The sequence below is a fragment of the Dicentrarchus labrax genome, unplaced genomic scaffold (assembly GCF_905237075.1).
Source record: "Dicentrarchus labrax unplaced genomic scaffold, dlabrax2021, whole genome shotgun sequence".
Lineage (NCBI taxonomy): Eukaryota > Metazoa > Chordata > Actinopteri > Moronidae > Dicentrarchus > Dicentrarchus labrax.
In genome coordinates this window covers 2,629,585-2,642,717 of record NW_026136715.1, presented here as the reverse complement: position 1 = coordinate 2,642,717, position 13,133 = coordinate 2,629,585, and the positions used below count along the sequence as shown (strand labels likewise).

General features: G+C 37.3%; 1 protein-coding gene across 1 annotated transcript; it reads right to left on the bottom strand.

Annotated features, from left to right (window-relative positions):
- Nucleotides 1-47: 47 nt before the first annotated feature.
- On the bottom strand, nucleotides 48-11,515 carry LOC127377233 (macrophage mannose receptor 1-like). The gene is made up of 15 exons (XM_051424955.1): nucleotides 11,400-11,515; nucleotides 10,749-10,817; nucleotides 10,394-10,421; nucleotides 9,834-9,913; nucleotides 9,560-9,694; nucleotides 8,880-8,988; nucleotides 8,046-8,104; nucleotides 5,896-5,975; nucleotides 4,082-4,133; nucleotides 3,124-3,189; nucleotides 2,636-2,663; nucleotides 2,023-2,102; nucleotides 1,762-1,896; nucleotides 1,060-1,168; nucleotides 48-511 (listed from the first exon to the last, which is right to left on the bottom strand). Exons 1-15 carry the CDS (start codon nucleotides 11,436-11,438, stop codon nucleotides 447-449), a joined length of 1,134 nt encoding a protein of 377 aa, XP_051280915.1. The 5' UTR covers nucleotides 11,439-11,515; the 3' UTR covers nucleotides 48-446.
- Nucleotides 11,516-13,133: the final 1,618 nt, after the last annotated feature.

The following is a 13,133-nucleotide window of genomic DNA, read 5'->3' as shown; positions in this document are numbered from 1 at the left end:
ACACACACACACACACACACACACACACATGAAGGAGGAACAACATATTATTCTTAAAGATTATTTTTATTTTAGTAAGTTTTTTTTTCAGTTTGTTTTGCTGTGATTTAGATTGTAACTTTATGGTGTATTATTGAAGTAAATGAAAAAATCACAAGAAAAATACATTTTCCCCTCATAAAAAATCAAGTTTTTAAATCCCATTTTAATCTATTTAGTGAGGCGATTTCCTGTGATGTCAGGTATTGTTACAAATCAGAGTGAATAATCAGAGAGATATTTCTATTTACTGATTTGTAGGAATTTGCTTTGGAAGCATTAAATTGAAAGTGAATCATTACAGCAAGTTTGCTATTAAAACGTAAGTATAACATTACAGACAAATTAGCGTCACACTGGTCAAAGTAACATCATAATGGTACATATGACGGAAGATGGTGGGAGCATCACGCTTTCCTGGCACAAACAAAAGGCCTCCTGAAGTGACATGGAAGATCGTTCCAAGAGTTTCCTGTAAAAAGAAAAGAATCGCTAAGCACAACAGAATAAAAGTCTCTACAAGTTTATGACTAACTATTGTTGTTGAGTTTGAGTTGTTGTTTAAATGTCTCTAAAGTAATGCTTGTTCTTTAGACAAATTAAGAAAAGTGTATGAACGGCAGTAAAAAGTACAAGACATAACTTAGTCTTGAGATACCAGATCCAACGAGTCACTCAGCTGGGCTGCCATGAAATGGTGTCTAGACAGTATTTACCATCGCAATTATTTTGGTGAGGATAATTGTGACATAAAATTTTAAAACCGTCCCAAACCTAGTGATGCCTGGTGTGGCTGTAAGTATGCAAGTGGTAAAAAACATGCATGGTTAGATGACTTGTTGCACCTGTGCCTAAATAGATTTCCCCTACCGTGATGATCTACACTGCCACCTGTGGTATACCGGAGATTGGCCACAAATATAAAAAGACAAATACATAGCCCTAAAAAATGATTCTGTAATAATGACTATAACTATACCACTTGTTTGTTGTTGTTCTTAAGTTAAATAATATTTGTACCTCTGAAGTTGGTTTCTGTACAGTGTTCTCCTCCTACGTTGTTAGGCTCCCCATGACCCCAGCATGTGTAGGTGGACTTCGAACCATCAGTCCACATCCACTTTCCCTCCTGAAAGAGAAAGGTGATTGCTGAACAGCTGTGCTAATTGCAGATTACAGATTTGTTCATGGATGTCAGGATATTTTGGAAGAACTGGTCACTGGTTGATCTATAAGGGGTCTCTGACTTGTAGACCACGAAGAGTCTGAGGGGCCCGCGGAGCATGTTCTGTAATCTTAATCTTAAATGAGTTTAAACCATGCTTCCCTATTCTGCTCTTCTGAATTTGGTCTTCATTCTCTGTATTCCAAATGTTGGCTTAAATTCTTGATGGCTTTCTTTGAGTTACACATTTTCATGATCTAACAATTAATTGGTTTACCTCAATTAGGTGAGCTGAGGAAATATATTCTTAGTTCATATAGTAGATTTCTCATAAGATCCTTCAGTGTTAAAGTAACTTCCAAATCAAATTGGTTGAAATTGTGTTTTAATCTGTATATGAAAATTACAAATACATTTTCTATTGCAAGGACCCATTTAACTTGGATGTTCATATTTATGTACACATGTGTGTACATATCCCTTTAGGCAGACCTTACTCGCAAAAACGTTTGAGACCCTTGATCAAGCCCAAATCTATTAGTCTAAAAATGTCTCACCTGTATTGCATCAAAGTACCCAATCCAGGCGGTTACATATGACCGATACTTTTGGAAAATCAGATTCCTAATGAAGTAGTGTTCCGCACTGCTGTGGACTGAGGCCAGGTTCCCACCGTAACCAACGCAGGTGAGCTGATGGGGGACACAGAGTGAGAGACAGATACAAAATCAGTATGAAACATCTGAGAGGATGTAAGCAGAGAAGGGAGAGCAGGAAAATACAAACAGACGGCCAATGAAGAGTGATTAACTATCTACCTCTGCATCAGCCATGCTCTGGTGATGGACGAAAACTCTGAAACACTGACAGCCATACCGGCTCCAACCATAAGAACAGCCTGTAACACAATTGTTATGTTAGACTAAGAGGAAACAGCAGGCGGCTATAATCTGAGTCAGAAAGTTTTACATCATTATGCATAAACTTTAACCTTTAACACCTTCCCACAACCTTGCTCTTTAGAATGACTCTGGGGTATTTGAGTTGTCTCGATGAACTTCTGCCATTAGATTTAAGTATACATATATACACTGAACTTTCTAGAGACTTTCTCTATGTACACAAAAGGCCTATTTCTCTCAAATATTGTTCACAAATCTGTCAAAATCTGTGTTAGTGAGCACTTCTCCTTTGCCGAGATTATCCATCCACAAAGGCGAAGTGCTCAGTAACCCAGATTTTGACAGATTTGTGAACAATATTTGAGAGAAATAGGCCTTTTTTGTACATAGAGAAAGTCTTAGATCTTTGAGTTCAGCTCATGATGAATGGGGGCAAAAACAAAAGTGTTGCGTTTATAATTGTGTTCAGTGTATATATGTACACTATGAAAATACAACATCCAAGCATAGATAAGTTATAGCTACCAACCTGCAGACCTGCTAATCCTGGTGGACCCCTGTGGATATGAACAACATGTTTATTAAAACAGCTTAGAATTTGCACTTTTGAGTTTTTATTTCAGCATCTATTATCTTAAACAATCTCCTTGTGGTGTGGCTGCTCCATTATTCACATTTTGTGAAGCTCATAAATGATCAGACCAGAAGCTGTATCTTCTAAAAGCTCCATCCTAAATAACTTTCAGGATTTTCAGCATAAAATTATACTTTTAGTGGCGGCTGCGGCTCAGAGTTAGAACTGGTCATCCACCAATCAGAAGGTTGGTGGTTCGAGCCCTTGAGCAAGATACTGAACCCTTTTTGCTCCCAATGATGCGCATCGGTGTTTGAATCTGTGTGAATGCTTAGTTTCAGTGCTGATGAGCAGTTGGCGCCTTCCACGGCAGCCACTGCCATCAGTGTATGAATGTGTGCAGATGGGTGAATGCACTTGACAAAGAAGAACATTTTACTTACAGTTCCTGCAATCAACAGTCCGTTAGCCAGACAGAGGAAGAAAGCCAAGTGAAAACCTGATGCCATCTGTGGAAAAGCATGAAATAAATGTATTGTTTTTTATGTAAGGATCAACAAGTTCTCTTACAAAATAGACACTGTTATGTCCTTGTAGTTATTTAAGCTTATTCTGTTGTTAGAATATATATCAACATCGATGTCAGCCAATATTTGGCTTGGTGACTGGATATTGGAGAAATATGACACCTATAGCACCTTTCCAGCACTGGAATTATTTTTACGCAAAAACTGATGTGCACAAGCATGGACAGTGAGCGGTTGTTCGGCTCTAAATCTCACATATTGGATGGGAAGAGAAATAGACTGAGCTGCAACAAAGCAGAGATGCCTATCTTTGGCACAAAAGGGTGAATGTAACAAAAAAAGATTGGTATAAGCATCAGCTATTGACCAAACTGTTATTTAAAACATCTGTATTGGCCCAAAATTTCCAATACGGTGCATCCCTAATTGTTACACTTTAAGTCACTCCGGTCAAGAGTGTTAAAATTCGTGGTACATTTTTCTTACAAAGGCAACTAAATAATTGGCATCGATATGCATAAAAAATATAATAAAAGTTTCCATACTGAATATTGGCTAAGTTTTATTACCTATAGAAAATTTGTTTAAGGATTCTTTTTATTAGCAATGAATACATTTTTTATTAATTGGTTAATTTTTGAATCTATAAAGTGTCACCATTTTTTTGAGACGCAAGATGTAGTAAAATAGAAAGATAAAGATAAAAAACTCCAACATTTGAGAATGCTTCATAAACAACTTAAATGATTAATCGATTATCAGAATAGTTGCAGTTTAATATTCTGTCGATTAACCAATTCAGCAATTGACTAATCTGAGATATATGAAATCATATGAAATTAAGTTAAGAAGTAGTTAACTTATAAAATTTTACCTTTGCTGTAGCGATGCCTGTTGCAGAGAGGATGAACATACGGCAGTGGGACCTGAAAGCAGAGGACTAAAGACATTTATACCAGCCATCAAGGTGTGTTCTCCTGGAATGTTAAATATGTCAGGGGCATGACACTGTCCACTTGCAGAAACAAGGAAACAAATTGTTGGCACTGCAAGTATTAAGTAGGATAGGCATCTGAAGCTGCTTCCATTGTCAATTTGGCTCCTGTTTTGCTCAGCTCAGAGGTTCTAAAGTGTATTATTATTATTATTGTTATTATTATTATTATTAATATTTAGCAAACCTCAAGTAGCAGGTTTCTCCATTTTTAGCCTCCGAGTTCAATTTAAATGACCGATGGCAGATTATATCAGCTGTATCAATATTAACATTCAACTTCTTAACACCACTCTGCAATTAGGAATGGAGCTGTGAAGAAGAGAAAGGAAGAGATGTGAGAGCTAAGAGTGCAAACATATTGAGATGAAATGGCAGTTCTGGACACATGTAAAAGTAAAAAAATAAATGAACAAAAAAATTTAAGGTAACACTTCTCTCAGGTTAGACAATTTAGAGACACCAGAGGAGGAAGCAAATGCAAATTGTTGAAAAAGAAAATACATTTTCTTTATCATACTTTAACCTTAAATAGTCAAAGTCATGCAAGGAGCATTTAAAACAAGTACACCCCACAAGTTTTCTATTGGATTAAGGTCCAAAGATTGGGCTCGCCACTCCATAACGTTAATCTTGGTGGTCTGGAACCAAGATGCTGCTTGCTTACTGGTGTGTTTGAGGTCGTTGTCTTTTTGAAGCACCCATTTCAAGCACATATCCTCTTCCGCATAAAGTAACACGACCTCCTCTTCAAGTATTTTGATGTATTCAAACTGATCCATGATCCCTGGTATGCGATAAATAGGCCCAACACCATAGTATGAGCAACATCCCCATATCATTATCCACTGTCTTCAGTGTCTGACAAACTATCTACGGCCTCTAGACCCAAACAGAGCAATTTTGCTTTCATCAGTCTGCAAAATGTTGCACCATTTCTCTTTAGGCCAGTCAATGTGTTCTTTGGCAAATCGTAACCTCTTCAGCTCATGTCGTTTTTCGCAATGGGACTTTGCGGGGGATTCTTGGCGATAGCTTGGCTTCACATAGGCGTCTACTCACAGGTAACTTTAGACCTTCTTTTATCTCCTGCAGGTGGTTATTGGCTTGATTATCCATTTGAATGGTAGTTTTCCATTTTCTTCCATGTGTTTCTGGTTTTGATTGATTTTAAAGCATTTGAGATCATTTTAGCTGAGCAGCTTATCATTTTCTGCACTTCTTTATATGTTTTCCCTTCTCCAATCAATTTTTAATCAAGGTACGCTGTTCTTCTGAACAATGTCTGGAACGACCCTTTTTACTCATTTACACTATAACCAGCATGTACAACATTTGCTGCCTTCCTCCTTAAATAGAGGCCACACGTTTGATACCTGTTTTTTCACAGAATGAATTACCACACTAATTGAACTCCACATTGCTATTATTTTGAACACACCCCTTTCAATTTATGATTCAATTACACAGAATCAGCATGTCATGACTGTTGGGTCTGTTGGTTTTCTATTACTGTACTGCACCTACTAGTAAATTATTTGCCATGAAGGGATATAATTTCTACCCAAAACAGTGATTGATCTGGTTAGTGATGTTGGACTGCTGTTATTTTGAACATAACTGCATGCTGGTGTCTGCGAATGGCCTCTTGCCCACGGATTATCCAGAACCTCTGCAGTTCTGCAAATACTCACTCTGGACCAGGATGTCGCAGGTTGCTGTCATACCTCTGGACAGGGGTGCAGATGGGATCTTTGAACTGGGGGGGACCAAGCTGTCAGCAAATGATTTCAACTCAATAAGTTATTTTTGTGTAATTTGGGCTTTAACTAGCGCTCAAGTAGTTACTTTCGTAATAGCCTATGGGCCAATGGTTTGCATTAAAAAGCCATTGGAGAATTCTTATTAACTGTGTAGTAACTGGCCTGTTTTCATATGCAGCAGTTGTAACAGCCAGTTTGTGAACCTCTGATTTCTCATGCATGGAAAACTTTTCAAGTGCTTCTTTCCAGTTTTTAAATCCAGCATTGACAACAGCTGGGTCTATACTCTTGGCTTGTGCTGGTTTCCCTGTCTTAAAGTATTTAGAGCAGTGAAAACACAGAACACCATCAGTACCCATACTAACATGAAGCCAGGGATACTTCTCATACCATGCTTTTTGGAATGTCAGTGTCCGGTCTTTGAGCACTTGTTTTTGCAAAACTTTAGGGTCAGGTTGATTTGGCTTTGTATATGTCATTATCATGTCAACTTCCTTTCCCTCTGTCTCGCCTCCTGTCCCTCCTTGTTCTGTCCCTGCTTCTTCTGTCTGTATTCCTCCCTCTTCTAGCCTTCCTCACTGTCAACAGGACTTCCTGAGGCCAGGAGGATAATGTTAACATTTTAAACTATATCACTAACATTGCTTATTAAAATAACATTATACATAAAAATTAAAAAACATTAAAGCTATTCACCTACGGCCTAAAAAGACTTTTATTTTAGATTTAGCCTAGTTCAGGTAAGTTCAAATGCCGTTTATTAATGTCAGACTAGCTACTCAACATTACACAATGATTAGCTGCCACATCTGGGAAAGTCAACAGGCAACAGGCCTACTTACTTTGTTTTTTTTTTTTTTTCATAGTTGTTCAAATCCTCACACTGCCCATTTTTTCTGCTTCTAGCACATCAACTTTGAAGACAAAATGTTTACTTGTTAACTAATATAACCCACCCACTGATTTTTTTCCCACAGGTTGAGAATTTACCTGTGGTGTTGGGTGACTTGGTAGGAGTGGGCAATATGACCCGAAATGTATTAAGTCAAACATGGTTCTACCTCTTTTCACCCCATTGACAATGTAACAATTTATATTGACAAAGAAATTATTAAAAACAGATTAAGTCTTTATTGGCTCCAATGTAATTGAGGTGAACATCTACTCAGAAATATTTGGGCGGCCTTTAATATACCTGGTTGGTAGGGTACACGGTTCATCAAATATCAATCGCAATTACGATTTTTGCAATTAAAGAAAAACAATTGTCTACAAAAGTGATGTTTTTGCCCATAATTGTGCAGCCCTACTGGGCATAGCCTGCCCAGGTAAAGCGTATGTGTGGGATACACTGCGCGCCTATTATTGGACCTTTCTTTTCAGATGCACGACAAGCATTTTGTTTCAAGATATATTAAGCTTTAGCTGTTATTGACATCAGCTGCAGTCTAAGGTTTCGTATAAAACCATCAGGTCAGTAAAAATGATTGTCTACATTAAATGGTGAACGTGTCCATTGCTTCTCTGATGAATGATCTTAACCCACAAGGTAAACCTGATGAAACCTGTGCTTAAATGCATTGTTCACACAATTAAGTTTGGTCTATATATATATATATATATATATATATATATACAATTCCACCTGGTGTACAATAAACTCTTTCATTTGCCTGCACTCACTATGACAAACACACACACACACAAAAGAAGGAACATATTATTCTTAGAGATTATTTTTATTTTAATTAGTTTGTTTTGCAGTGTTTGAGATTGTAACTATATTGTGTTAAAAAATAAGTAAAGTAAGTAAATGAAAAAATCACAAGAAAAATAAAATTCCCCCTCATAAAAAATCCCATTTTTAAATCCCATTTTAATCTATTTAGTCAGAGTGAATAATCAGAGTGATATTTTTGTTTACTGATTTGTAGGAATTTGATGTGGAAACATTAAATTGAAAGTGAATCATTACAGCAAGTTTGCTATTAAAGTATAACATTACAGACATAGTAGTGTCATACTGGTGGAAGCAACATCATAATGGTACATATGATAGAAGATGGTGGGAGGCTTCACACTTTCCTGGCACAAACAAAAGGTCTCCTGGAGTTACAGCCCTCATCATTCCAAGCGTTCCCTGTAAGAAGAAAAGAATCGCTAAGCACAACAGAATAAAAGTCTCTACAGTTTATGACTAACTATTGTTTGTTGAGTGCATTTAAATGTCTCTAATGTAATGCTTCTTCAGACAAATTAAGAAAAGCGTATGAACAGCAGTAAAAATACAACACATAACTTAGTCTTCAGATACCAGATCCAACGAGTCACTCAGCTGGCTGCAGCCTTTGTTTTAGATGTGCTTCTATGAAATGGTGTCTAGATGGTATTTATTGTTAGTTGAGGTTCCCAGTTAATGAAGATGTTAGTTAACAGGAAAATTAGTAGTTTTAAATTGCAAACAAACCGTGTTAATGTACCATATTGTTGCTTATCGCAAAAAAGACCACTAAGATAAGTATATTGTGGTAAATTTGCATTATCAGGGTTATAGTTAACACACAGGGGTGCCCCATCTTTCCAGTCCTTTCAAAATCCTAAGCCTGTCACCATGCATGGAGGCTCGACTTGCCCATTGTATCCCTCACAAAAAAAGTTAAAATGGATGTATGTTCTGTGGATTCCAAACCAAAGAATGGCACGGCAATGAGGTGCCTATCTGAGCTGTCCTATCTGTTGCATCTGTGACTAAATAGATTTCCCCTACTGTGATGATCTACACTGCCACCTGTGGTATACCGGAGATTGGCCACAAATATAAAAAGACATAAATACACATATAATGACTCCTATAACTATACCACTTGTCTCTTGTCAATTAGAAATACCATCAGTAAGTCTAATAATATTTGTACCTCTGAAGTTGATCTCTGTACAGTGTTCTCCTCCTCGGTTGTTAGGCTCCCCATGAGCCCAGTATCTGAATGTGGCCCCCGAACCATCAGTCCACATCCACCTTCCCTCCTGAAAGAGAAAGGTGATTGCTGAACAGCTGTGCTAATTGCAGATTACAGATTTGTTCATGGATGTCAGGATATTTTGGAAGAACTGGTCACTGGTTGATCTATAAGGGGTCTCTGACTTGTAGACCACGAAGAGTCTGAGGGGCCCATGGAGCATGTTCTGTAATCTTAATCTTAAATGAGTTTAAACCATGCTTCCCTATTCTGCTCTTCTGAAGTTGGTCTTCATTCTCTGTATTCCAAATGTTGGCTTAAATTCTTGATGACTTTCTTTGAATTACATATTTTCATGATCTATCAATTAATTCGTTTACCTCAATTAGGTGAGCTGAGGAAATATATTCTTAGTTCATATAGTAGATTTCTCATAAGATCCTTCAGTGTTAAAGTAACTTCCAAATCAAATTGGTTCAATCCTGTATATGAGAATTACTAAAGGGGAAAATATACATATTCTATTTAAACATCTAGAGTACCTCTCCCAGCATTTTCTCCCTTTAGGTAGACCTTACTCTCAAAAAGGTTTGAGACCCTTGATCTATCCCAAATCTATTAGTCTAAAAAAGGCTCACCTGTATTGCATCAAAGTACCCAATCCAGGCACGTTCATTTGAGCGATACCTCTGGTAAATCAGATTCCTAATGAAATAGTGTTCATGGATGTTGTGGACTGAGGCCAGGTTCCCACCGTGAATGATGCAGATGAGCTGATGGAAGAGACGGAGTGAGAGACAGATACAAAATTAATAGAATATCTGAGAGCATGTAAACTGAGAAGAATGAGATGAGGGAGAGCAGATAAATACAACCAGTCTTCATATAGCTGAAACATGATTATTGACTAACCTCTGCATCAGCCATGGTCCGTTGAGCGGTGAAAATGTAGAAACAGCGAGAACCATACCGGCTCCAACCAGAAGGACAGCCTGTAACACAACTGTTATGTTAGAGTAAACAGTAAAAGGAATCAGCAGATTTAATCTGAGTCAGAAAGTTTTACATCCCATTCATTAAAGTTTTAAAAATAAATACATAATCTTTAACACCTTCCCACACCCTTGCTCTTGCTATCAGAATCATTTTAAAGATTCTATTTTTGCATTTAAATTATACACATACATTAGGACTTAATGTTTGAAAGAGGACATTGTGTTAATTTTAGTGTGCCTGGCCCATCCTGGAGAGAATTTAGGCCTAGCCAATTACCCACTGCAGCTCAGTGTATGATAGCAATGCAGACAACACCATTATTTTTGCATTAATAAAAGTAGGTGATGTTGTGTCAGTGAACTGCTCTGTAGTATGACTGGGGTATTTTCGAGCAAACCAGATGATGTAATGTTGTCTGTATGTTAAATATTACTGAAAATACAACATCCAAGCATAGATAAGTTATAGCTACCAACCTGCAGACCTGCTAATCCTGGTGGACCCCTGTGGATATGAACAACACATTTATTAAAACAACTTAGAATTTGCACTCATGAGTTTTAATTTTAGCATTCATTATCTTAAACAATCTCCTTGTAGTGTGGCTGCTCCATTGTTGGCATTTTGTGGAGCATCATAGCAGATATATTGTAAATTCAGCACTCAGCTGTAGCTTCTAAAAGCTTCATGGTAAACAACTTTCAGGATTTTCAGGATAGAATTACCGACATTACCGTCATATTTGTGAGAGTGACATACAGTACACACTAGGCTAGTTTTCAGCAACATTTTAGAGGATTGTTTAATACTTCAGAAGAATATTTTACTTACTACAGTTCCTGCAATCAACAGTCCGCTAGCCAGACAGAGGAAGAAAGCCAAGTGAAAACCTGATGCCATCTGTGGAAAAGCATGAAATGGAAAAATTTATGGTCTTATATTGAACATCAGTGACTTTTTATGTAAGGATCAACAAGTTAAGAGGAGTTTTTTTTTATTGTTGTTCTTTCCTGTTGATGTGGCCCTTAATAAATAGACACGGTTTCGTCCTTGTAGTTATTTAAGCTTATTTTATTATTAGAATCTGTATCAGCCTAAAATTTCCCATATCTTCCCAAAGTTTCAACATTGAACATTGAGGGTTAAGCTTATACCTGATGTCAATAGGGCTGCAATTGAGGATTCTTTTTTATTAGCAATGAATCAATTTTTGATTAATTGGTTACATTTTGTATCTATAAAGTGTAAAGAGATGCAAGATGTAGTAAAAACAAAAGATAAAGATAAAAAATTATACAAAATGTATTCAATTTACAATGATAAAACAAAAAGAATGCTTGATAAACAACTTAAATGATTAATCGATTATCAGAATAGTTGCAGGTTAATTTTCTGTAGATTGAACTATTTTAGTAATAATCGTTTTATCTGTAATGTCATCATAAAATTAAGTTAAGAAGTAGGTAAGTTATGAAATTTTACCTTTGCTGTAGTGATGCCTGTTGCAGAGAGGATGAACATACAGCTGTGTGACTTGGAACAGTAGGAGCCGTCACATATTTATACACCCCATCAGTATGCGGTGGTCTGGATTGTTAAATAAGTCAACTTCAAATCATTGGACAATGGTGTTTTTCCACCTGCAACAAGGAAACAAACACAAAATGTTGGCATGGAGGTGTTAAGTAGGATGGGCATCTGAAAGCTGCTCCTCTTGTCAGTTTTGCTCCGCAGAGGTTCTCCAATTTCTTATTGATTTTTTTTTAATACTTAGCAAACCTCAAGTAGCAGATTTCTCTTTTTTAGCCTCAAAGTTTAAATGACAAAAGTCAACGATGGCAGAGTATTTCAGCTGTAGATAATAGATATTAACGTCGAACTTCCTAACACCACTCTATGATGAGGAGTGGGCTGTGTTTTCGTAGTTCAGCTAGACCAACGAGTCTTGTCCAGAGAAATTGTCATGTCAATTTCAGGAGATTAAACTTTTTTTCATTTCATATCGATAGTTTAGCAGCTATATCAGGTAGTTCATTTGGAAACCCATCAAGGAGGTTTTAGAGCGACCCCCTTGGTCTGCAAGGGTACCGATAGAAAACAGCACTGCCAATTCTGTACAAAATGTGATATATACGTTCTTACTATTCTGTTTCCTGCAGGCAAGTAGTTTTAGATTAAGAAACTGAATTATGTTGAATAGTAAGACATTGAAATGCAAATAATTGGTACCTACTACAGTATTTACCTATCTATATCTGATCTGTACCTATATGTGTCAGGAAGAGATGTGAGAGTTAAGAGTGCAAACATATTGATATGAAATGGCAGTTCTGGAGAGTTCTGGCAGTTTAGTAGTTAAAGGCAAGTTAAATAAATGAACATAAAATTGCAGTTTAACACTTCTTTCAGTGATACAATTTAGAGACACCAGAGGAGGAAGCAAATGCAAAGGAGGTGGTGGTGTGCTTACACGGAAATGTTCTTTACATGTTTTGTTTTTGATACTTCCTTAAAAAGTCAACACCTGTGGAATCAAGGCCATTTAAAACAAGTATGCTTTTTCAAGGAACAAAAGTGAGCATCAGGCATTAGCAAATGAACACTGAATAAGGAATCGGTGAAATGTATTTATCATTATACAATGCATGGTTGTAGTTCACACATTAGAAAGGTAATTAAATTCATAGAATAACATAGAAAATTAAAGCTGCAAGCAGCGTTGGACGGGACCTCGCACTCCACGCAACTCGGGGCGTGCTGCGGCCGCGCCACGTGCCGTCGTAACACGTGCGGACCACGACATGAAAATCTCACGTAAATCAGCTCAAAATTGCCACGCAGCGGTTGCTTCCTGTTGCCACTAGGTGGCGCTATTACTATGTGTTTAGGGCGGGACTCTTATCAGACATGTGAAGTTTGGAGCCGATTGGACAATGTACACTCAAGTTATAGCGAATTCGTGTTTCGTGGCGATACATAAAAATTTCCCGCCACCCCACAATCACGCCCCCTCACCACAGTCAACACATATCATCAACAATGTGTTTTGCATTTAATAAGTAAATTTCAGCTGGATCTGATCATCCTGCTAGGAGCAGAACATGAAAGTATAAAAAAGTGACATTTCCTTTCACCACTAGGTGGCGCTCTCACTTTTACTGAATATTATCACATAGACGTATTCAGGGCGGGACTCTTATCGAACATGTGAAGTTT

Coding starts and splice junctions, on each gene's coding strand:
- LOC127377233 (XM_051424955.1), bottom strand. CDS start 11,438: ATGTTCATCCTCTCTGCAACAGGCATCACTACAGCAAAG. Junction 8,989..9,559: donor GGTACTTTGATGCAATACAG/GTGAGCCTTTTT, acceptor TTTCTCTTTCAG/GAGGGAAGGTGGATGTGGAC. Junction 4,134..5,895: donor CTGCGACATCCTGGTCCAGA/GTGAGTATTTGC, acceptor CTCTGCTTTCAG/GTCCCACTGCCGTATGTTCA.